Here is a 23,069-nt window from a genome sequence, read left to right as displayed (position 1 = left end):
GGGGGCGGGGCGCCGCGGCCCACGTGACCCCGCCCGGCCGAGGGCCCGGTGCGCGCGGGGAGCGCCTGCTGGAGCCGGCGTGCAGCGCGGCGGCCTTCCTGACCCGTTCTTTGCCGGCAGGTGAGTTGAGTTTTGGGTTCAGGGACAGGCGCCGGGCCGTGGGAGCGGGCTGCAGCCGAAAAGGCCGCCCAGGAGCCCGGGCCCAGCGGCCTCAGGCCACGCTTCATTCGTTGGCCGCTGCGGAGACTGCGTACACTCAGGGTTACCTGGACTTAGCGTCCGCCGAGCCCAGGGAGGGGGGTGAGCCGGTCGGGCCTGCAGCCCAGGGCCCCCAGCCCCGGCTTCCAGAAGTGGGTTGGGAAGCAGAGCCCTTTGGTGTGGTCTGGGCCGCGCCTGTGACACCCTGAGTGACTTGGAGCAAGTCCCCGCCCCTCCCCGACCCCTCCCCCCTTCCCCACGTCTGCCCACCTGCAGAACGAGGGGGTCTTTGGCTCCGCCTCCCTCCCTAAGTTGCAGACGGACGGAAACTCATCTGCTTAGCGCTGCTTCTAACACTCAGCGCCAGATTCACCAGCCCCGGTCCGCTCTGAGCAGCACGCCGGCTGCACCCTGAACCCCGGCCCCTCAGGTTCAGCGGGCCGGCAGGGGCCTGTCTGGAACCAGCTCCGGCTGGGGAAGGAAACCGCAGCCAACTTCTGGACCCCAGGCTGGGAACTGTTTCTTTGTGTGTGGAGTCCAAAATCCCTCCACTGGGGCTCCTCCCACGCATGTGTCGGCCCCTCCAGGAAGGACCAAGAGGCTGGGGACAGCGCGGAGCCGGCTGCTCTCTCCGCTCTCTGGTCCTCACCGAAGTTGTTGTTGTTGTTGTTGTTGTTGTTTTTAATGTCGAAGCGTTTAGAGCAAGGGAGTCCTGGCCTTCCCGGGACTCTGGAAGTTTGGGTTCTACTCCTGGCTGTGCTGGGACTCACTTGTGACCCTAGGCAAGTACCTGCCTTTGTCTGGCTCAGTCTGCCCTGTTAAACAGTCAAGACGTTGTTCAAATGGCCTGTAATAGTCCCCTTATCTTTGACATTACTAATAACAGTAATAGCAGTCATAATTGTTTCCTTATCTTGATTTACAAAGGCTGCCTGAGTTGGCCCCGCTCTGCCCAGGACACTGGCCTCTGCCCTGCCTCAGGACCTTTGCACTTGCTATTTCCACTACCCACCTCTGCTTCCTGCAGCTCCATTCCTTAGATCTCCACTGAAGCTTCTTCACTTGCTTGGGAAATTCTCCGACAACAAAGACTGGATTGGGTCTCTGGATTCATATCCACATGGTCCCTTCTGACTTCATTGGTTTGCACAGTGCTTTGTCTAATAGCTGTATCTCGTACTCTTGCTTGCCCGCGAATGCCGTGAGGTTGGACATCTCCCATTCCCCAGCATCTAGCTCATAAAGGGGCTCAGAAACCGAGTGCTGTTGGAATGAATGAGTCCTCTTCCATGAGACAGGGGTTCAGAGAGGGACTGTCCTGGGCTCACAGAGCGGGCAGCACCACAGTCGGAACCTTCACTGGCTGTCTCTCATTCCAGGAAGACGTCCCCAAAGGTCGCATGTCAGCCAGCAAGTCTGACCCCCGACGCCTGGAGAGCAGAGACTGGCAGGCCGTGGAGGAGTGCCACTGTTCAGCTTAGCTTGCTTCTGGGTCGTGGACTTGGCCTGCCCCATGGCTCGCAGGCTGCAGATCCGGCTGCTGACGTGGGACGTGACGGACACACTGCTCAGGCTGCGCCGCCCCTTGGGGGAAGAGTATGCCGCCAAGGCCCGAGCCCACGGGCTGAAGGTGGAAGCTGCAGCCCTGGGCCAAGCCTTCAGGCAGGCCCACAGGGCCCAGAGCCACAGCTTCCCCAACTACGGCCTGAGCCAGGGCCTCACCTCCCGCCGCTGGTGGCTGGACGTGGTCCTGCAGACCTTCCACCTGGCAGGCATCCAGGACGCTCGGGCCGTGGCCCCCATTGCTGAGCAGCTGTATGAGGACTTTAGCAGCCCCTCCAACTGGCAGGTGTTGGAGGGGGCTGAGGCCGCCCTGAGGGGCTGCCGTCGGCGGGGTCTGAGGCTGGCGGTGGTCTCCAACTTTGACCGGCGGCTGGAGGCCGTACTCACGGGGCTGGGCCTGCGGGAGCACTTCGACTTTGTGTTGACCTCTGAGGCTGCCGGCTGGCCCAAGCCTGACCCCCGCATTTTCCAGGAGGCCTTGCGGCTGGCTCATGTGGAGCCCGCAGCAGCAGCACACGTCGGGGACAGCTACCGCTGTGACTACCAGGGGGCGCGGGCTGTGGGCATGCACGGCTTCCTGGTGCTTGGCCCGGAGCCTCTGGAGCCTGCGGTCAGAGATTCCGTCCCTGAAGAACACATCCTCCCTTCCCTGTCCCGTCTCCTGCCTGCCCTGGACCGCCTAGAGGGCTCCACCCCAGGGCTTTGAATGTGGTGAGGGCCGTGGTCCTAGGCCACTGGAGACAAGCAGTGCCTCCTTCCCCCGACTCCTGGACTCTGCCCCCCACAGCCTGTTCTGCCTATAAACAGTGAGTGCTGGCTTTTAGCCCTGCCCGCTGCCAGGTCCGGGACTGTTTGCTCATTCTCTTTCACACCTGTGTCCCTTTGCTACCATGCGTCCTCCTCCCCTCCCCCGAGATTCACCCAGGGCCAGCTAGCTTTGAAAAACTGGGCATCTTCAGACTTTGTTTTAGCAACAGGGTCCCTATGTCGGGGGAGAGCTGAAATGCAAAACCCGAGACATGGCTTGAGTCAACACAGGAATCCCAACGGAGGCCTCTCCTGTAGCCCCTGCGACGCCATCTCCCTGGATGCGAGAGGTCAGAGCTGCCTGAAAAACCGGGGTGCAAAAGCTGGGCTGTAGGGACCCCGTCCACAGCCCCCCAGTCTGAGCAGATCTGAGGCAGAACATGGCCCGGCACTGTTGACCTGGCCTGCCCTGTGTTTGCGTGTTCAGTTCATGATAGGCGTACGTAACCCTCCAAACTACTAAGGCACAAAAGTGCGCCTCCCGCTTTGCAAATGAGAGATCCAGGCTTCACTGCAAAGCTCCAACGCAGTGGAGGTCCTGAGAGAGCAGGGAAAGACACCCCCGTCTTGGGGACAAAGATGCGCCCAGGGTGGCAGGAGGGGCAGGTAGGGGGAACAATGAGAGGTTAAAGCCGTGGGGTGGGTTTTAAAGATGCCAAGACAGGCACACACAGTGCATGTTCTAGTGCCTGCAGCCAGGGGGAGCCCTGGAGTGGACCCTGAACTGCGGTTGGCTGCAGGGAGTGGCGACGAGATGGGCAGAGAACATCCTGCAGCAGGCCGCTGAACTGTGGACTGACGGCCACTGCGGGGAGGGGGACATGGAGGCCTTCGGGTGCCAACTGGAGGAGCTTGACTTTGAGCCAGACCGCTGGGCCGTGGCTGCCCAGGCAAAGGCAGGGCTGATACATTCAAACTTCACCAAAACCCCTGTTTGTCTGCCTGGCGCCAAAGCTGGTGTCGCAACAATAATTCCTGAGCTTCCAGCAGTAAGGACGCTGGTCACAAGCTGTGTGGTCTCAGCTGCCAGGGCCTCCAAGGTCATTTCAACCCGAATAGTTGTTAACAGGTGTTCTTTATTTTTACTGTTTCTTGGAAAACAGAGACAGAGATATCCTCCAATCATCGGTTCACTGCCTAAATGCCCACCATAGCTGGAGCTGGGCCAGGTCAGAGCCAGGGGCCTGGAACTCAATCCAGGTCTTCCACATGGGTGGCAGTACTTGAGCCATCACCTGCTGCCTCCCAGGGTGTGCATTAGCAAGAAGCTGGAATGGGGAAGGAGCCGGGACTTGAACCCAGGCACTCCAGTACGGAGTGCGAGCATCCCAGGCCAGGTCTTAACCACTGCCCCTCAGTCGGAGTCCTGCGGACTGCAGTTATGTGCCCAGAGTTTGAAATAACTTACTGACCAAACTTAAACATCAAGAGATTTCACATAAAAATCAGGAGTGTTTTCAGTTTTTCTCCAAAGATCTCTATTCCTGGCCATTCTGGGTGTGTGGGTGTGTGTGGCTGCATGGCCGGAAATGACAGGCTGTGGCTGTCCCCATCCTGTGCTGTCTCAGTCACTGACTGTTGACCCTACCGTCTTATGTTGTGGCCTCCCCTGATTAAACAGTGGTTTCTCTCTCTCTTTTTTTTTTTTTAATTTATTTATTTGAAGGACTTAGTGACAGATCTTCTATCTGCTGGTTTACTCCCCAAATGGCCACAAAACCCAGGTCTGGGCCACGCTTACGCCAGGAGCCATGCACCCCATCCAAGTGTCCCACATGGGTGGCAGGGACCCACAGAGTTGACCCATCCTCTGCTGCCTTCCCAGGTACATTAGCAGGAAGCTGGATTGGAAGCAGAGCAGCCGGGACCCAAAACTGCACTGTGGTACGGGATGCCGGTGTTGCAGGCCGTGGCTTAGCCTGCTGCACCACAGTACCAGCCCCAAACAGTGGTTTACAAACTGCTGTGAGTCTCCCCCAAAAAAAGAGTGGGGAGGACTCGCTTTCGCCCTCTTTGGGCCCAGGGGCCTGAAGCTGTAGGTGACAGTGCTTTTGAAGACCTTATTCCAGGGTGCACAGCTCATGGAGGAAAACACAGTGGACTTGCCCTTGGAACCTGTAAGGTCTCCAGGCTGTAGCTACATGGACCTGCCGCCCTGAGAGAGTAGACGAGAATCAGGAAGACAGGGCCGGCACACCGTATCTACCCAGCGACCAACAGCGTGGAAGAAACTTTCAATCTTTTGAAACCTTTAATGATGTCTGTGATCCCTAAGGCCAGCCCTCGGCTCTGTCTGACCTGGAGCCCTCACCTCGGCTTCTACTGTCGGTGGGGACTCCACTCAGCCGCCAGGTCTGAGGCCCAGGCTGATGGCACTCAGACCACCTGTTAATGGGACACTTTGGTCCTCCGCCTCGGCAGAGGACATGACCGCCAGGCCAGCCCTGTGTCCAGCCTGTCCTGTGAGCTACACAAACATTGCTCTGCATGCCGTGTTAGGAAAGAAGCCCGGTTTTGTGCTTTGCATCCTAAGAGGCCGGAGGCATCTGCCAGAGAACCTCTTCTGCTCACTGACGCTGGGGCGGGGATTCACGGTGCTACCCCGGAGCCTACTGCGTCCCCCAGTCACTGTGCAGCCCCACCTCCCCATCCATCCATCCATCCATCCACCCACTCACCTCATTCTTCCTGCACTCTACACGCTAGGCACCATGCAGATGCCAGAGATAAACAGCCTGGGAGTGGCAGGTGCATGGTGGCTTTGGAAGACGAAGACCCAGGAAGCAGCAGGTTCTCCCCGGGTACCCAGCACTTAAACACTGGGTCCAGCTGGGCCACATCCTCACCCCTCCCAGAGCTAACCAGTGGGCCTGGGCCTGTTTCCCTTAGCCACACACACACACACACACACACACACCATTTGAGAAAGAACAGTGCCCCGAAAGGGTGCGGCGAGGAGGAGCTGGCCTCCCTGTGGCCAGAGGTCAGTGCACGAGGGAGATGGTCTGGTCGGCCACCGCGAAGACGGGGAAGAGGGGCGCGGGGAAGGCGGCGCGGTGGGTGTAGAGCACAGCGCCCGACGCCGGCTCGTAGAAGAGCAGCTCCTGCGCCTGCAGGTCCAGCAGCACGCCCAGCTGGGCCGGGCCCCGCAGCAGCCCCAGGGGCTCGTGCTGCCCGTTGTGGGAGAAGCGGAAGTCCTGGTCGTAGCGGGAGAAGACCCAGGAGAAGGTGTTGTGGCCCAGACGGCAGTCATTGCCAGAACCCTTGCGGGGCAGCTGGCCCGAGGCCACGCCCACCTTATAGGCGCAGCTGCTCTGCACGTTCACCACCCAGGCGTGGAGCCCGGCCTGGAAGGAGGTGGCAGCCAGGGCATTGGGCCAGTGGTCAAAACGCTCCGGGCCGTCTGCACAGACCTTGGACTTCTTGGTGCTGAAGGTCAGGGTCCTCCGGTCATCTGACAGCTGCAGGAAGGGGCTGACAGTCCGCTCATCAATCCGTATGTCCTCTGTGCCTGCCGGAAAGAATTCTCCGAGTTGCCTGGGCCCACGCTCAACCCTAACTAGTCCTGCCGGGGGGCACTCACTGGTGCAGCGAGACCTGAGGCAGACCATTTACTTTCCCTGAGCCTCCGTTTTCCCATCTGTAAAATGGAGCTCACACTAGCACTTAGTGCAGTGTAGACATGAAAATTAAAATGATACATGTTACGTGCCTAGCATAGAATAAGTGCTCAGTACACTTATTGACCCTCACCTGTAAACTCTGATAGAAATATGGCCCAGAGAGAAAGGACTAGCCCCAGACTACCCACTGAGTTGGTGGCAGGATCCAAATGAAGACCCATCTTGTTGCTGCAGTTAGCAGTGGTCATACTGCTTTCTCGCTGGTCTTATCTGTGGCCTCCATACTCCTCCCAGGGATGGAGGCCCTGGAAGTTCAGAAGCGTAAGATAGACACTTGCCCGCAATTAACTAAGCGGGGTGCTGATAAACCAGGCACCATCTGATGCCAGCATCTAGTGTAAGCAAGCTGAAGCTTGTTCCGAAAGTTTAATACTAGGCAGGGGAGGGTTAACATTGAGGGGGCAAAATCAATGTGTTAACCCCACCTTTCCATGACTTGTGCCAAGTCTACCACATGGAAGCTTCCATGCAGCCTGGGAAGAGCCTGCTTCAGGAACCTCTGTACGCAGTGGGAATTCCCGGAGGCAGGAGACCGGGTCATGTTCACCTCTGCAGCCCTGGCATGCAGCACAGGGCCAGGCCCACAGGCGGCCCAAGCCAACGTTTATTAAACGAACAAGAGAGGGCACTCTAGGCAGCTTCATTCTGGGTACAGAGCCGCTCCGGTTGGCCATCCATTACTACTTTTTTTTTTTTTTGACAGGCAGAGTTAGACAGTGAGAGAGAGAGAGAGAGACAGAGAGAAAGGTCTTCCTTTTGCCATTGGTTCACCCCCACAATGGCTGCTACAGCCAGCGCACTGCGCCCATCCAAAGCCAAGAGCCAGGTGCTTCCTCCTGGTCTCCCATGCGGGTGCAGGGCCCAAGCACTTGGGCCATCCTTCACTGCACTCCCGGGCCACAGCAGAGAGCTGGCCTGGAAGAGGGGCAACCGGGACAGAATCCGGTGCCCCGACCGGGACTAGAACCCGGTGTGCCAGTGCCGCAAGGCGGAGGATTAGCCTAGTGAGCTGCAGCGCTGGCCCCATTAGTACATCTTCTTAAAGAGAAACTCGAGGTCTCCCAGAAATAATCCTGAGCTGTCCCGGGAAGGCAGGACGTGAAGAGGATGTGATTTACAGGCACGAGATTTATCCTAGACCCAACCTCAGCAGCGTGCTGTGGACGGGAAGGACTCGGCCCAGCTTCGCAGGCTGCGTCCAGCATCACTGGCTGCTTCCACTGCCGTCCCTGCAGCACAGGTGCCCGGTGGCACCCAGTAGCGAACCCCACACAGACAGACAGGAGCCTGCTTGCTCCTGATGGAGCTAGGCTCTGGCAGCTCCTAACCTGAGAGGGAGCCAAGAACGGCCGTCGCCCAGAGCTGGGTCAGTAGTGGGCTCTCGGTGCACTTCTCATTGAAGTTTAACTTCTCTGAGTCCTGGGGATCCAAAATGCCCTCTGCTTCCTCCGACCTTAGGCAGGGGGGAAAAAACAGAGTCAGGAAGGTTCTAGAAATATATCTGTATCATTAAATATGGAAATGTATTTAATGATATTTCATATATTTAAAATTAACACAATAAAAGAACCAAAAAGGGGCCAGTGTTGTGGCACAGCAAGTTAAGCAGCTTCTTACAACACTAGCATCCCATATTGGAATGCTGCTACACAAATCCCAGCTCCTGCACTTCTGATCCTGCACCTGGAAGGCAGGGGAAGCTGGCCCAAGTACTTGTGTCCCTGCCACCCATGTGGGAGACCCGAATGGAGTTCCTGGCTCCATTGTGGTTGTTTGGAGAGTGAACCAGCAGATGGAAGATTTCCTTTCAAAAAAGATTTATTGTACTTATTTGCAAAGCAGAGTTATGGGGTACTGGGGAGGGACATAGAGATCTTCCATCTGCTGGTTCACTCCCCAAATGGCTGCAACAGCCAGGGCTGGGCCAGACTGAAGCCAGGAGCCAGGAGTTTCAAGTAGGTCTCCTACGTGGGTGCAGGGGCCCCAAGCACCTGGGCCATCCTCTGCTGCTTTCCCAGGTGCACTAGCAGGGAGCTGGATGGGAAGGGAGCAGCTGGGACTGGAACAGGCACCCATATGGGAGCTGGAGTCACAGGCAGTGGCCTTACCCACTATACCACAACACTGGCCCCTAAATGAGTGATTTCAATACCTCTCTCTCTCTCTCTCTCTCTCTCTAATAAATAAATAAGTGAATCTTAAAAATAAAAAAGAACAAAAACAGATCTCTGGCAGAGCCCCACTTTGCCCTATATCCCTTTGAGATTTCATTTCATATCAAGGAAAAAATTATGCTGCATGGTGCCTGTGCTCTGTCCTGGGTTTATTCTGTTTTTACACGCAGGCAGGACTCGATTCCAGCTCTGCTTTTCGACTGAGTGCCTTCTCTGAATCTCTGCTCTCTCCTGTCAGATGGGATAACTGCCACCTCCCCCCAGGTTATAGCAAATTTTAGTTGCAATTCCATAGAGCAAACAGCAAGCCCAGGGTCTGGCTGCCAGGCCAGTGGCGACCCTGCCCTCCTAGGCATCCCATGTTCTCAGCTGGCCTCACCCACAAAACCCAGTCCCCAACTGTGGGTTCAAAGGGGGAGAGAGTTTGGGGGAGCAAAGTGCTAAGACTAATTTGTGGCTGGGGTGATGGCTGATGAGCCCTTCCTGGGGGGTGACCCCCCAGGCTCACACCTCTGCATGCTAAGAGCAGAGGAGTAGCTCTACCTGCTGAGCAAACCAAGGGAACATTACAGCTCCAACAGTTCTTGCAGAGAGGCGAACTGTTTCCCGGGCACGATGGTGGAGTGAGGAGACTGGCACAGGGGGCTCCAGGGGGCTCCCAGAGGCCCAGGTCCGGGTCCTGGCTCTGCTCCGTCCTGACTGAGGGACACTGGTGAGTTGCTGCTCCCCTCAGAGCACAGCGCCTCCTGCTTTAATGCTGGCACCAAGTATACCCCTCCCTGTAAAGTGTCTTCGATTGGCTGGATTCAGGCTTGTAGGGGACACAGGAATGCCCACCTTGCCTTTTAGCTCAAGCCCCCTTTAGCAGCCCATGCATGGGGTTGGCTGCCAACCCGGTGTCACCCTGGTGGAAAAGGATTTTACTTATGTTCTCTTCCTCTCTGTATTTGAAAGGCAAAGAGATCTTCCATCTCCTGGCTCACTCCCCAGTGTCCACCACAGTGGGGTCTGGGCCAGGCCGAAGCCAGGAGCCAAGAACTCCATCAGGGTCTCCCACATGGGGAGCAGCAATTCAGATACTTGAGCCATCACTGCCGCTTCCCGAGGTGCGCCTTAGCAGAGAGTTGGAATTGGATGCGAAGCCAGGATTTGAACCTAGGCAGTCTGATATGAGATGCGGGCATCCCATGTAATATCTTAATCATGGCACCGAATGACCACCCCACCATGGAGTTCTGCAGCTGCCTGCCATGGGTCCTGAAAAGGAGCTTTCTCACCGCCTCTAACCCCAACGATAGCTTTGAGATCGGGCAGCAGTGCTGAGTACACTCTGTCTCCCCAGACCTCATGACTGCCCACAAATGAATCCAAGGACAGAAGGTGGGGCATGTCCCCTGATGGAGGCAAGCTCTTTGTAAGACTGTCACCAACTGTCCCAGCTTGGGAGGAATGAGGTGACCAGGGCTGGGAGCAGGCTCAGGAACAAAGGCACTTTATGATGAGGACAAGAGAGAGTCTGTTGGGATCTTCTCAAAGCACAGTGAAGCCCCAGCCAGCGGGAGGGGAGGAAAGAGGAGCCAGTGTCGGCGGAGCCAAGTGTTCATCCTGGGCACATCTGAGACCGAATGCAGACACCAGGCTCTGCAAGAACCAGCTGGGCTGGCCACTCCAGGGTGCAGAAGAGAAAACCCATGACCCTGCAGGAGTGGGAATCAAGTGGGGTCCGCATACAGCAGGGCCGCGGCTGGGATCAGGGTGCCCTGTCTGCAGCAGGATCTGTTGCCTCGTGGGTTGGAGCTGAGCCCAGCTGTGGATGAGGAAACAACACCGGGGCCGACAAAGGCATTTCTCGGGGTTCCACAGCAATGAGCATATGCACCCTCAGCCTGTGGGCACAAGAAACTAGAGACGAGTCTTAACTGGACTCAGTTTTGCCAAGAGTGGTACGGGCCTAGCAATTCTCAAACAACTTTGTGTGTAGTGTTCGATGCAGCAAACGAATTATATATCTCTGCTTACTGGGAGCCAGGGTTATCACTGTAAAAGTAGAAAGATACAAGTCTGGAATGGGGGAAAGCAAAGGAAAAGCCCTCTGGCATTTGATTGGAATTTTAAGTTATAATACAAGCTCGTGCATAAGAAAGTCACACACACACACACACACACACACTTCCTAGCCCTGAGTCCACCAAGAAAGCCTGAGTGCAATGCACTTTAGTAGCAACGGGCACTTGTATTTTCCAGGTCTTGGCTTCCAAACATCATTCCCGATTAAAAGGAACCAAGAGCCCTGGAGAAACAGCTGATTCCAGGGCTAGGGCAGGAAAAGAATGAGTTGGACCTGGGATATCTTTGTGTGTCATAAAGTAAGGAAGTGCCCAAAGAATGACGGGGACCTGCTCAAGGGATACACGATCCAGCTGGAAGCGTCTGGCCAAATCTGGGACAGTCTGAACATCAAAATTACTGATGGCAGCTATAGCTTATAATGCACTGGACAAAATAAGAACCCACGAGTCTATATTGATGCCAAATAAATGAATGAACAAGCAAGCAAATAAACAAATGAATAATTCAGGCAGGAATTATAAATGGAAGCTAACCCTATTGAGTGAACGTTTAAAGGAGAAGAGGATATACACACCCAGGATGAATCTGCTCACAAATTGTTCATTCCTTGTCAGAGGAGAAATATAACTTTATAATGAAGAAATCTCGTAGACACTTCTTTGTTCAAGTGATCGGAATTAACATCCATAAGGGGCTAGAGTGATATCCTGGGCCACTAGAGGTTCCCAGATAGGAGAGATTGAGAACACTTTACTCACAAGGTATTCCTATCAAATACATCTAGCCCAAATCCAATCATGAGCTGTCATCAAACAAATTCAAAATGAGGGACAGCCTGGAAAACTGGCCTTGACTCCTTAAAAATATTAACAACAACCAAAAAAGCTCAGGAACAATTCCAGATTCAGAAAGACCAGATGAATGAGGAAAAACCAAAACAAAAAAGCACCGGCAAGATCATTGTGAGCGTAACTGGCAACATCTAGCTATTAGATATTAGTGTCATATCAACATTAAAGCTCTTGAATTTTGTGCTACAGTTACATAGGAGGATGTCTTTGTTCTTAGGGGATACATGCTAATTTAAGGATGAAAGTGTGTGCTGGGGCCGGCGCTGTGGCATAGCAGGTTAAGCCATTGTCCGCAGTGCTGGCATCCCATGTGGGCGTTGGTTCGAGTCCTGGCTGCTCTAATTCTGATCCGGCTCCCTGTTAATGCACCTAGGAAAGCAGTGGAAGATGGCCCAAGTGCTTGGGGCCCCACACCCAGGTGAGATACCCAGATAAAAGGTTCTTGGCTCCTGGCTTCAGCCTGGACCAGCCCTGGCCATTGCAGCCACTTGGGAAGTGCCCACCACTTGAAACACCTGCATCCCACATCACTGTTCCTGGGTTCAAGTCCCAGCTACACCACTTCCAATCCAGCTTCTTGCTAATGTGTACCCTGGGAGGCAACAGGTGATGGCTCAAGTAGTTAGGGCCCTGCCACCCACATGGGAGCCCTGGACTGAGTTCCTGGCTTCAGGTTGGCCCAGCCTTGGCTGTTGCAGGCATTTAGAGGAATAAACCAGATCTCTCTCCATCTGTCTCTCTGCCTTTCAAATAAAATGAAAATATATTTTTAATGAAAAATTTGAGTGGTCACAGAGACTTAAGTTTCAAAGCTGATTTCATCAGATAGAGGGGAAGTGAAGTGGAGGAGACAGTACTGGGGCAGGTGGCAGGTGGTTGGGGCTTAGCCCAGCCCCCTCGCTCTGAGCCTCAGCATTCTCATCTGTAGATGGCAGTGATAAAACCCTGAGACAAGTCACTGTGTCTTTAAATAGGTTCATGTTTAAGAAAGCCTAGGACAAGCCTCCGGCAGTGAGTAATTATGTCCCGACCTCCCGCACGGGGCTAGCACAGCTCTCCAAGCCAGGGACAGGAGGACCCCTGTCCATCAGGCCAGGCCCCAGAGAAACCACACACTGCATGCCCTGAGATTTCTCCCAGCAGCAGTGAGACCAGAGGGGCTCCATGACTGCCCGAGCAAATCGCCTTTCAAGAGGGGGCCGTACTCACCTCTCAAAGATGTCCTGCTCCTTCTCCTGGGAGGAAAGAACAGAAAGTCAGGTTTGGCCCAGAACCCAGCAGGTGGGAAAGACTAAAAACTCATCTCAAGGGCTCCATCTGGACATAGATCTAGAGTTAAAACTTCCACTCTTCTGTAAGAGCCAGCTTAAAGCTTTGAAGCTCATTCTTCATACATACACACACACACACACACACACACACCACCTCCATAACACACACACCCCTCCATAACACACCACAACACCTTCATAACACATACACCCCTCCATAACACACACACACCTCCATAACACACACACACACCTCCATAACACACACACAAAACACCTCCATTACACACACACCTCTGTAACACACAACCCCATAACACACACACCTCCTTAACACACACACACCTCCGTAACTCACACACCTCCATAAAACACACACACAACACTTCCATATCATACACACACAACACCTCCATAACACACATATCTCCACAACACCTCCATAACACACACACACCTCCGTAACACACATACACCCCTCCATAATACACACACCTCCATAACACACACACACTACCTCCATAACACACACATACCCCTCCATAACACACCCCCACACACATCCATAACACACACACCTCCATAACACACACAAACACCTCCATAACACACACACACACCTCCATAATACACACACTTCCATAACACACACCTCCATAATACACACACTTCCATAACACACACCTCCATAATACACACACTTCCATAACACACACACAATAACACATAACACCCCCCACACCCCTCCATAACACACACACACACACCTCTGTAACACACACACACCTCCATAACACACCTCCATAACATACAAATACCTCCATAACACACACACCTCCATAACACACACACTTCCATAACACATACATACCTCCATAACACATACATACCTCCATAACACACAAACACAACACCTCCATAACACACACACCTCCACAACACACACACCTCCATAACACATACAAACACATACAGCTCCATAACATACAACACCCCATAACACACACACATAACACCTTCAGAACATATAATACCTCCAGAACACACACATACAACACCTTAATAACACACACAACACCTCCATAACACACACACATACACACACAACCTTTCCATTACACACATACACTTCTATAACACACACAACACCTCCATAACACACACACATACACATACAACCTCCATAACACACACAACACCTCCATAACACATGCGCATACCACCTCCATAACATACACACAACAACACCTCTATAACACACACACACACACATACCCCTCCACAACATACCTGCCCCAGTGTCAGGGACAGCATGTACTCCAGACACGGAAGCTGGATGACTAAGTGAACGCATAATCTAGGGCACTCATGGAAACTGCCCTACTTGACAAGGCAGTGGGATGGCTAAGTTGTTTTACATGTTCCTGCCTCTGCCTGGCATTTTACAGTCCCCTCAATACTGGAGGCATCCACAGATCTGTACAGAAGACCTTGAGGGGGCCGGCAGTGTGGCATAGTAGGCTAAGCCTACGCCTGTGATGCCGGCATCCCATATGGGTGCTGGTTCGTGTCCTGGCTGCTCCTCTTCCAATCCAGCTCTCTGCTGTGGCCTGGGAAAGAAGATGGCCGAAATGCTTGGGCCCCTGCACCTGCATGAGAGACCCGGAAGAAGCTCCTGCTTCAGATGGGCCGGGCCCAACTCTGGCCATTGCGGCCATTTGGGAAGTGAACCAGTAGATGGAAGATCCTTCTGTCTCCCTCTCTCTGTCTGTAACTCTGCCTCTCAAATAAACAAATAAATATTGTAAAAAATAAAAAAGAAGAAGATCTTGAAAGGCTGCACACGGGGCAGCCCTGGCTGGTAGGACTAAGGATGAGCTCCACATCGTCGCATTGGAGCTTTCGCCAGCAGCCCTGGGCACGCTGTTCCTGCCTGCTCTTGAACCCTTTCCACCTCCCCACTGCCTGCAACAGAGCTACTCTTAGCTTTCAGTATCAGCTTCTAAGCCACTTCATCCAGGAAGCTCTCCTGAACCCTCCTCCCTACAGTGTAGACTGCAGGATCCTCAGCTCAGAGAGATTTCCTATGCCAGCACACAGCCTTCCTCATCCTAACTCCCAGGCAATGAGTTTCCCTCGTTCATAAGGTTGGGGAGCGGCTAGCTGCTGTATCCTGTAACTCTACCCCTTAGCGCAATGCTTAGGACCTAAGAGGCACTCAGTAAAGTCTGCTCCCAGTGGAAGAATATTGTTATTGGCTGCCCCAAAAGATCACATACTTCTTATTTGCCTGCATTATGTTATAGAAGAAACTACATGATAATTAGTAACTCGTGGTAAGTGAGATTTTGTTGGGCACCATCACAATAAGTACATGACCACTGCAACAGGGTCTTGCAGTTGGGGACAGAGATTTGGGCTCAGCTCTGAAAACAGAATAGGCAAAAGGGAATTAATTAAGAGCTAAGGAGCAGGGGGCAGGGGAGAGACGGTGGCTGTGGATGACAGTTACTAAGAGGAAGTATCAGGGGCAAGGGAGATTCTAGCTAAGCTGACCTAGCAGGATTCTTGCTGAAGACAGGCGGAGGAGGTCAGACATCTGATTTGGTAGCAGCTGAGGAACCTGAGCAGATAAGAAGGGAGATCAGATACTGGGGATAGGGGTTCTGGCCACACTGACTCAGCAGAGTTATTTGCTAAAACTGGATTTGGCAAGGAAGTGCACGGACGGTACAGTCTAAAGAAAAGGCTCAATGAAAAGTTTGGCCAAATAAAGAACTTGTGTCACTTGTCTCTGCTGCAAATGCTTATTTCCACCCAGCTCCTACCACAGACACGGTCAATGTTTTCAAACGTTCGTGGCGTCTGGCCAGCTGGGCAAGCCCACACTTACAATCAGCTGCAGGTCATCCAGCTGGGTGAGCATGCCCACCAGGCTGCTGCGGATGGCGTCAAGCTTCTGCAGGGCCTCGGCCCAGTGGACTCGCTGTGTCAGGATGCTCTGGTGGGCCCGCTCCTCTTCACCATGCACCTGCTCCAGTAGCCGCTGCTCCTCACTCTCGCACAGGCTCCTCACCAGACTCAACCGCTGGATAACCAGTTCCCTCGCTGCGCTGGCCATGCTCTGACAAGGGATAAAATGAGGAGTTGAGTCCTGGCAAAGCCCTAGTCAGCATCGGGAGGATCTGAAATCAGTGGGGAGGAGTGTCGGGGTTGATTAGTGATGTCTACCACAGGTATAGTCAGGGGAGGGGAGGTGTTACAGCACTTAAACCATACTTTGACATCCTGCCCTGAGACTTCCCAAATATGGTTTAGGATGTAAAACATTTGAGATCTGGGCAGCCAGGCTGCATCAATCATGGAGCCATGGTCACAGAATGGAAGAGCGGGGCAGAGCTTAGAGAACTGCTGGAATCACCTGCTTATTTCACTACTGGGAAAACCAAGACCAAGGATGCAAGGTCAGAGGATCACAGAGCTATCGGGCAGAAGGGGCCTCAAAAGTCATCACCATCAGCAGGATCCACACCAACAGCGGTCCAATGGGTAGTTCACCGTGTCCGGGGACCAAAAGCTCATTATTTCTAACACTGTTCATTCAAAAGGGTTCCATGGTAGGAACAGAAGGGGCCTACAATCAATTCCCAGCCAATAAGAAATTAATGAGCATTTTCTTCTAACTCCTAGAACAGTGCCTGGCATATGGTCAAGTTCTCAGCTTCCAAGAGAATGGATGTTTCTTCCGACTTAGCCAAAAATCTCTTGCTAGTGCCCATGTGACAGTGGCTCAGTGGCAGAGCTGGGACGAGAGCCCAATCCTTGCCTTTCCATCTAGCACTATTCCACTACATCAGATGCCAACGAGCAATGAATTCTCCCCCAAAACATCTGTCATAGAAGCCACCTGTACTTGTACTCTTGGCAAACGAGACGGTAGAACCGCCTTCTTCACGTCAGAAAGTCAGGGATAGCCACCCACCCTCCCCGTGTCCTGTCCCTGAGGACTGCTTTCTACAGTTCAGGGGGCAGTCGACCCTGCTTCACAGAAGAAATTGAGACCCACGATTGGCCCTGTACAGAGGAAAGAGTAGGTAAGTAACTGGCAAGTGGACCGGCTTGGGTCCGAACCACTCTCGTCTCCCGTCTAGATTCTTACAGTGGCTTCCTAACTGGTCTCCCTGCTTCTACTTTTGCTGCCTACGTCACTTCTCAACATAGCATTGTACTCTGCTCAAACATCTCCAGTGGCTTTCCATCACACTCAACAGAAAAGGCCACATCCCTTTGTGGCCAACGAGTGTACAACCCAGCTCCCTACTCTCCTAGGCCTTCTCAGCTGTTTATTCTGCCTCAACCTTACAGGCCTCCTGGCACTTGCCATTCCCTTTTTCTGGAATAGTTTTCCCCTAGATGTGTGGTCCATCTCCCAAGTCTTTGTGCAGAACTCAACCTTAATGAGGTCATCCCTGATTGCGGTCATGTAATTGCAACCCCAGTTCTCAACATGCGCTATTCCCCATGGAGCACCCTCTGACACTGTGTGTTTTATTTATTATTATCTCTCTTCCTTGAGAAAAATATAGGCTTCATAAAAACAAGACTTTTCATATTTTTTAAAGATTTATTTATTTGAAAGGCAGAGTTACAGAGAGGTAGAAGTAGAGGTAGAGAGAGGTCTTCCATCTGCTGGTTCACTCCCTAAATGGCTGCAATGGCCAGAGCTGGGTCAATCTAAAGCCAGGAGCCAGGACCTTCTTCCGAGTCTCCCACATAGGAGCAGGAACAGAAGGACTTGGGCTATCTTCTGCTGCTTTCCCAGGCTCATTAGCAGGGAGCCGGCTTGGATGTAGAACAGCCAGGACTCGAATTGGCACCCTTATGGGATGCCAGCACCACAGGCAGTGGCCTTGCCTGCTATGCCAGAGCGCCTGCCCCTTTCATGTTTCGGTCACTGTGGAAAGCTTGGCCCATAGGACAACAGTGCCTGGAACGTGATAGGTGCTCAAGAAGGATCTATTAAATCAATAAATGATGCAATACTGGAAGTTTTCCCCTTAGAGTCAAGATCTGTTACAGAAGCTTCTATTTGGCATTGTATAAGGTCATAGCCAGTCCAGTAAGACAAGAAAACAGGAGGGAGGGAGGGAGAGAGGGAGGGGGAGGGGGAGAGAGAGAGAGGGAGAGAGAGAGAGATATCATCAAGCAAAGTGAAGCTGAGATGGACACAGAAGGGCTGCCTGGACTCCTAACAACTTTCTGGTTCCTGGTTCAACTGGGTTCTGTTCCGTGTAATTAAAAGAACTTGGACTAAGTCAGTGCCAAGCTTACTCCATGTACTATGTGGGAAGGACAGAGAGCTTGTGCAGAATTAAGTGAAGACATACGGGGCCAGTGTTGTGGCATAGTTGGTTAAGCCACTGCCTGCAATGCCAGCATTCCTTATGGGTACCAGTTCAAGCTCCAACTCCTCCACTTCCAATCTTGCTCCCTGCTTATGCACCTGAGAAAGCAGCAGAAGATGGCCCAAGTGCTGGGACCTCTGCACCCATGTGGGAGACCCAGATGGATATCCAGACTCTTGGCTTTGGCCTGGCCCAGCCCCAGCCATTGCATAACATTAGAGGAGTGAACCAGCAGATGGGAGATCTCTCTCTCTCTCTCTCTCTCTCTCTCTCTTTCTAACTCTGCCTTTCAAATAAATAAATCTTTCTTTAAAAAAAAAAAAAGGAACGGAAAGACAAAACAGTGGCAATAAGTCCACCAAATAAAGATCAGAGTGGGATGCAGCAGCAGGAGCGCTGGCCTGGGAGTTAGAAGCTCTGGATCACAGAACAGACTGCCAGGAGGTTGTGGGGCCTTGCGCAAGTCAATCTCTCTAGGACCCATTTCCAATCTGTAAACGGGGATATTACTGCCACCTACTGCACAGGCTTGTCATAAAGCACAAGAATTCTACCACCTTTTTTGACCCAATATACATACCCAAGAAAGTCATTTCCTGGTACAGTCTTTGTACCCAATAGGAGTCTGGGAAGAGGCTCACTTGAAGAGATGGGAGCCCCTCCTTCCTGGACATTCAGCTTTGCTAGTTGCACAATGAGTCTGTGAGGTTGAGAAGGGACCCTGGACTTGTTCAGGCCCCTAGAGGGCTGGGGTCAGATCCTGAGAGGGTGTCTACAGTAGAGGGGAAAGAGGAATTACCGGGGCCAGCGCTGTAGCACAGTGGGTTAAAGCCCTGGCCTGCAGTGCCAGCATCCCATATGGATGCCAGTTCAAGTCCTGGCTGCTCCACTTCTGATTCAGCTCCCTGCTAATGCACGTGGGAAAGCAGCGGAGGATGGCCCAAGTCCTTGGGCCCTTGTACCCACATGGGAGACCTGGAAGAAGCTCCTGGCTCCTGGGTTTGGCCTCAGATCAGCTCAGGTCTGGCTATTGTAGCCATCTGGGGGAGTGAACCAGTGATGGATGACCTCTCTCTCTCTCTCTCTCTTTCTCTCTTTTTTTTTTTTTTTTTTTTTTTTTTTTTTTGACAGACAGAGTTAGACAGTGAGAGAGACAGAGAGAGGTCTTTCTTTCCATTGGTTCACTCCCCAAATGGCCGCTATGGCCGGCACACTGTGCCAATCCGAAGCGAGGAGCCAGGTGCTTCTTCCTGGTCTCCCATGTGGATACAGGGCCCAAGTACTTGGGCCATCCTCCACTGCCCTCCCAGGCCACAGCAGAGAGCTGGACTGGAAGAAGAGCAACCGGGATAGAACTGGTGCCCAACCGGGACTAGAACCCGGGGTGCTGGCGCCACAGGCGGAGGATTAGCCTAGTGAGCCGCGGCGCCAGCCTACCCCTCTCTCTTTCTACCTCTCTCTGTAACTCTTTCAAATAAATAAAATAAATCTTAAAAAAAGAAGAAGAAGAAGAAGAAGAGGAAGAGGAATTACCACTGCTCTCTGGTTCTTCCCTGGCAGGACCTCGGCCACATACTTGGTTATGCCAGCACTCTGTAACTGCAGCCGCTCGCACTGGTCCACGATCTTGTTCTGCAACACAAACAACACTCATGGCAGTCTGATCCATGTATACGAGCCATCCCCTCCATTCAATGATTCCTTCCTTTATCCCGCCTGAGCCACCCGCACCCGTGGTCATAACCCAGAGCTCAGCACTATCAAAAATGGTTCCGGCCGGCGCCACGGCTCACTAGACTAATCCTCCACCTAGCGGCGCCGGCACACGGGGTTCTAGTCCCGGTCGGGGCACCGGATTCTGTCCCGGTTGCCCCTCTTCCAGGCCAGCTCTCTTGCTATGGCCCGGGAGTGCAGTGGAGGATGGCCCAAGTGCTTGGGCCCTGCACCCCATGGGAGACCAGGAGAAGCACCTGGCTCCTGCCATCGGATCAGCGTGGTGCACTGGCCGCAGCGGCCATTGGAGGGTGAACCAACAGGAAAAGGAAGACCTTTCTCTCTGTCTCTCTCTCTCACTGTCCACTCTGCCTGTCAAAAAAAAAAAAAAAAAATGGTTCCACGTCCGAAGTCTTCATTTCAAGGACCACACAACCTTGCAGCTCAGCGACTCATGGGGTCACACACACTGGCTGTCCAGCACCCTCTTTGGTGCCTTCACTTCCTTCCTTACCCTGAGGACCCATGGCCCATCGTTACAACTGCTTCCTTGCGTGCACTGCCAACCTTCCTTCCTTTCCAGCTCCCTGACTCTCCCCACCCACACAGGGGCAGAAGCGGGCTCCCCGACCTGCTCTCCCCGAGTCACCCCCATTCATCACACAGTGCCATCCGTCAGGTGATTCTCTCCAGCCTCACCTACGGGCAAGTCCTATCAGCCCCATCTTCACAGTGTCCACTTCTGGACACACACACACACACACACACACACACACACAGTCAGCGACAGCTGCTTTTGGTAAGGAAATCGAATCAGGTCGTGCCCCTTGCTCCGCGCCCTCCGGCGCCTTCCCAATCCACTCCCAGTGAGATCGTTTCCCGCCGTAGGCATTAAAGTCTCCCTGATTCTCCAGCCTCACCTCCTGCCATTCTCCATGCTGACCCTCTCCTTGTTCCTTAAATACACCTGCCTTGTTCTGACTCAGCCTGGGCACCTGTTGTTCCTTCCGTCTCCATGTGTGCGTGTGTGCACGTATGCTATATCTTGCTGCTCCGCTCCATCCGGCTGTCACCTCTCCAGAGAGGCCTTCCCTAGCCATCCTCACCCCCTACTCTTTCACTTCGCTTTATCTGCCCTCCCTTGTGTTTCTGGCTCTCTGACTACACACGAGATGTTTGTTCTCTGCTCTGTGTCTCTGCCCACTGCTGGAGCACCACGACTTTGACTTGTTCTCTACGACCTAGTGCTCAGAAAAGCGCTCCTGCACATAGAAGGCCCTGAATAAATATTTGTTGAATGAATGAACAGCCACCACCGTGGCCATAAGAGGTTAGGCTGTTCACAGCTCCCAGGGCTGCTGGCGGCCCCGTGGAGGAGCGCAGTGGACAGTTTCAGAAAAAAGACAACTCAGTGACCTCTTCCAGGTAACCCCCCACTAAATCCTTACCCATCTCCTCCCTGCTCCCCGACAAGCAGGAATGAGTCTTACACATCACAGGTCCAAATCCAAAGTCACAGAGGTGAATGGAAGCTTCGAGAACTGCGACTGCTCTCTGCGAGAATCCAGGTTAAGAGAGCAGTTGAGCCGGAGCTGTTTTGCTCCCGCTCAGTAACAGTCTTGCCCTGGGGTGAATATCTTTGCTCGCTGGAGGGATGGGAAGGCGTGCACAGAGATAGGATCTCCTCGAAAGGAGGCAGGGGGGCACCACTCAGCATAGGCGATAACGTGCGTAGGGCCTCAGTGGGGCTGGGGCAGGCTCCCAGGAGTGCATTCCAGAACAAGCACCAGGCCTGATACCCTGCACCCCTCACACGGCTCAGCTCTGGCCTCCACGGCTGCCCTTGAATGATTTCATGAAATTCTCAGTCCCTTCAGCCTCACTTCCTCCCTCCAACCACAGAAGCCACTAGGGGGCTTCCTCGTGCCCAGGCAATGAATGCCAGCCCAGCGCCTGAGCATTAGGGATGCTGGAGGTGTCACTGCCTTGTTCTGGGCCTCAGTTTCCTGATCTGTAAAATGAGACAGGCAGGACCTCCTTCCAAGGCTTCGGAATGTGCAAGGTTTCTACCCATGAGGCAAGCTGATTATACCACGCCGTCCAAGCTGCTGTTCATAATGACTGTTATTGATAGTAGTAATGACAGGTAGGACCAACCAGGAGCTTCTTGGTGTCACTGATAACTGAGCCCCTCCTGACTCCAGCACCCTGTAAGGTGTGCTTATTACAGACAGGTAGGTGCACCTGAAGTCTCATTCCCACCCCCACACCTACCCCGGGGCAAAGGCCCCCAAGCACACAGCAGGGCTGAACTCCAGGGTGCGGTTGGAAGAATGAAGCCATTTCATCAAATTACAAGGAAATCCCCAGAGGACACAGCTAGAGGAAGCCCGAGGGGGTGACCTGGACTGTCCCACTTCCTCAGCTCCCCTGGAAGGTGACCAGCCCGCACTAGCTCCAAGTGGAGGTGGGAGGGAAACCCTGAATGACAGGAGACCTCCCGCTGCCTCCCACCCTCTCCGTGTGTCCAATGGAGCACAGTGCAGGCCAGTAGCTCGCCTTGCCAGGAAGCAGGAGCGGAGGGGGCTGAGGGGTGAGGAGGGGCGGGTTCTACCAGAACTCAGCTTCCACGCGGGCGGGCGGGAGCTGGAGCATACCTTGCACTGAGCACCTGGAGCAGCTGGGACTTTTACTGCCCCAGGCTACCCCAGCTCCCTCAACGATCCTGGGGATCCGCCACTACGTGACCATTTTACCCATTATCTTACAGCGCTAATAGATAACTGCTATTATTATCAGTATTCTTATCCCCAAACACTGAAACCAACGAGGCGCCACAGCGTCACGTGACCCGCGGGGCGGCCAGAAGGGACAGGGATTCGAACTCAGGGTCGGCCTAACTCCAGAGGCCACACCCTCAACCGCCCAGTTCCACGGCCAAGGCCACTGAAGAGCCGGCGCCAGGCTCCCAGGTCCCTGGCGGCCCCCGCCTGGCGCGTCGCCTCGGTTCCGAGCCCCCAGCCTTGCCGCACCCGCGCTCGCTCACCCGCAGCTCCTCGGCGCGCTCCTCGGCTGGACGGATGCGGTGCCCCTGGCAGCGGCCGCCCACCCCCGCGCAGGCGGCGCACACGGGCCGCCGCTCGGAGCCGCAGAACCAGTTCAGAGCCTGGCCGTGCTCGGGGCAGAGCGGCCCCGGCTCGGCCCCGGGCCCGGGTCCCGGCCCTGGCCCCGGCCCCGGCCCCGGCCCCGGCCCCGGCCCCGGCCCCGGCGCCAGCCCCGCACCCTCCGCGGACATGGCTGAGAGCCCGGCGCCGCTCGCTCCACCTGTCGCAGG

At 54.0% G+C, this 23,069-nt stretch overlaps 2 protein-coding genes across 5 annotated transcripts; one reads left to right on the top strand and one right to left on the bottom strand.

Annotated features, from left to right (window-relative positions):
• Positions 1-4,201, top strand: HDHD3 (haloacid dehalogenase like hydrolase domain containing 3). 3 transcript variants are annotated; one of them, XM_008273421.5, is made up of 2 exons: positions 1-120; positions 1,578-4,201. In XM_008273421.5, exon 2 carries the CDS (start codon positions 1,712-1,714, stop codon positions 2,465-2,467), a length of 756 nt encoding a protein of 251 aa, XP_008271643.1. In that variant the 5' UTR covers positions 1-120; positions 1,578-1,711; the 3' UTR covers positions 2,468-4,201. The 3 variants fall into 3 exon arrangements, with proteins under 3 accessions (XP_008271643.1, XP_017205566.1, XP_069922440.1); XM_017350077.4 differs by having other exon boundaries at positions 7-120; positions 1,582-4,201; XM_070066339.2 differs by having other exon boundaries at positions 7-120; positions 1,126-4,201.
• Positions 1,787-23,069, bottom strand: BSPRY (B-box and SPRY domain containing). 2 transcript variants are annotated; one of them, XM_051842893.3, is made up of 6 exons: positions 22,782-23,069; positions 19,556-19,654; positions 15,511-15,741; positions 12,556-12,581; positions 7,580-7,704; positions 1,787-6,079 (listed from the first exon to the last, which is right to left on the bottom strand). In XM_051842893.3, exons 1-6 carry the CDS (start codon positions 23,028-23,030, stop codon positions 5,553-5,555), a joined length of 1,257 nt encoding a protein of 418 aa, XP_051698853.3. In that variant the 5' UTR covers positions 23,031-23,069; the 3' UTR covers positions 1,787-5,552. The 2 variants fall into 2 exon arrangements, 1 of the variants encoding a protein (XP_051698853.3); XR_016224975.1 differs by lacking the exon at positions 12,556-12,581 and having other exon boundaries at positions 5,942-6,079.

This window comes from Oryctolagus cuniculus, chromosome 1 (genome assembly GCF_051225735.1).
Source record: "Oryctolagus cuniculus isolate XC-2025 breed Fujian yellow rabbit chromosome 1, ASM5122573v1, whole genome shotgun sequence".
Classification (NCBI taxonomy): Eukaryota; Metazoa; Chordata; class Mammalia; order Lagomorpha; family Leporidae; genus Oryctolagus; species Oryctolagus cuniculus.
The sequence above is the reverse complement of the archived record's forward strand: the minus strand, read 5'-3'. Positions and strand labels throughout refer to the sequence as shown.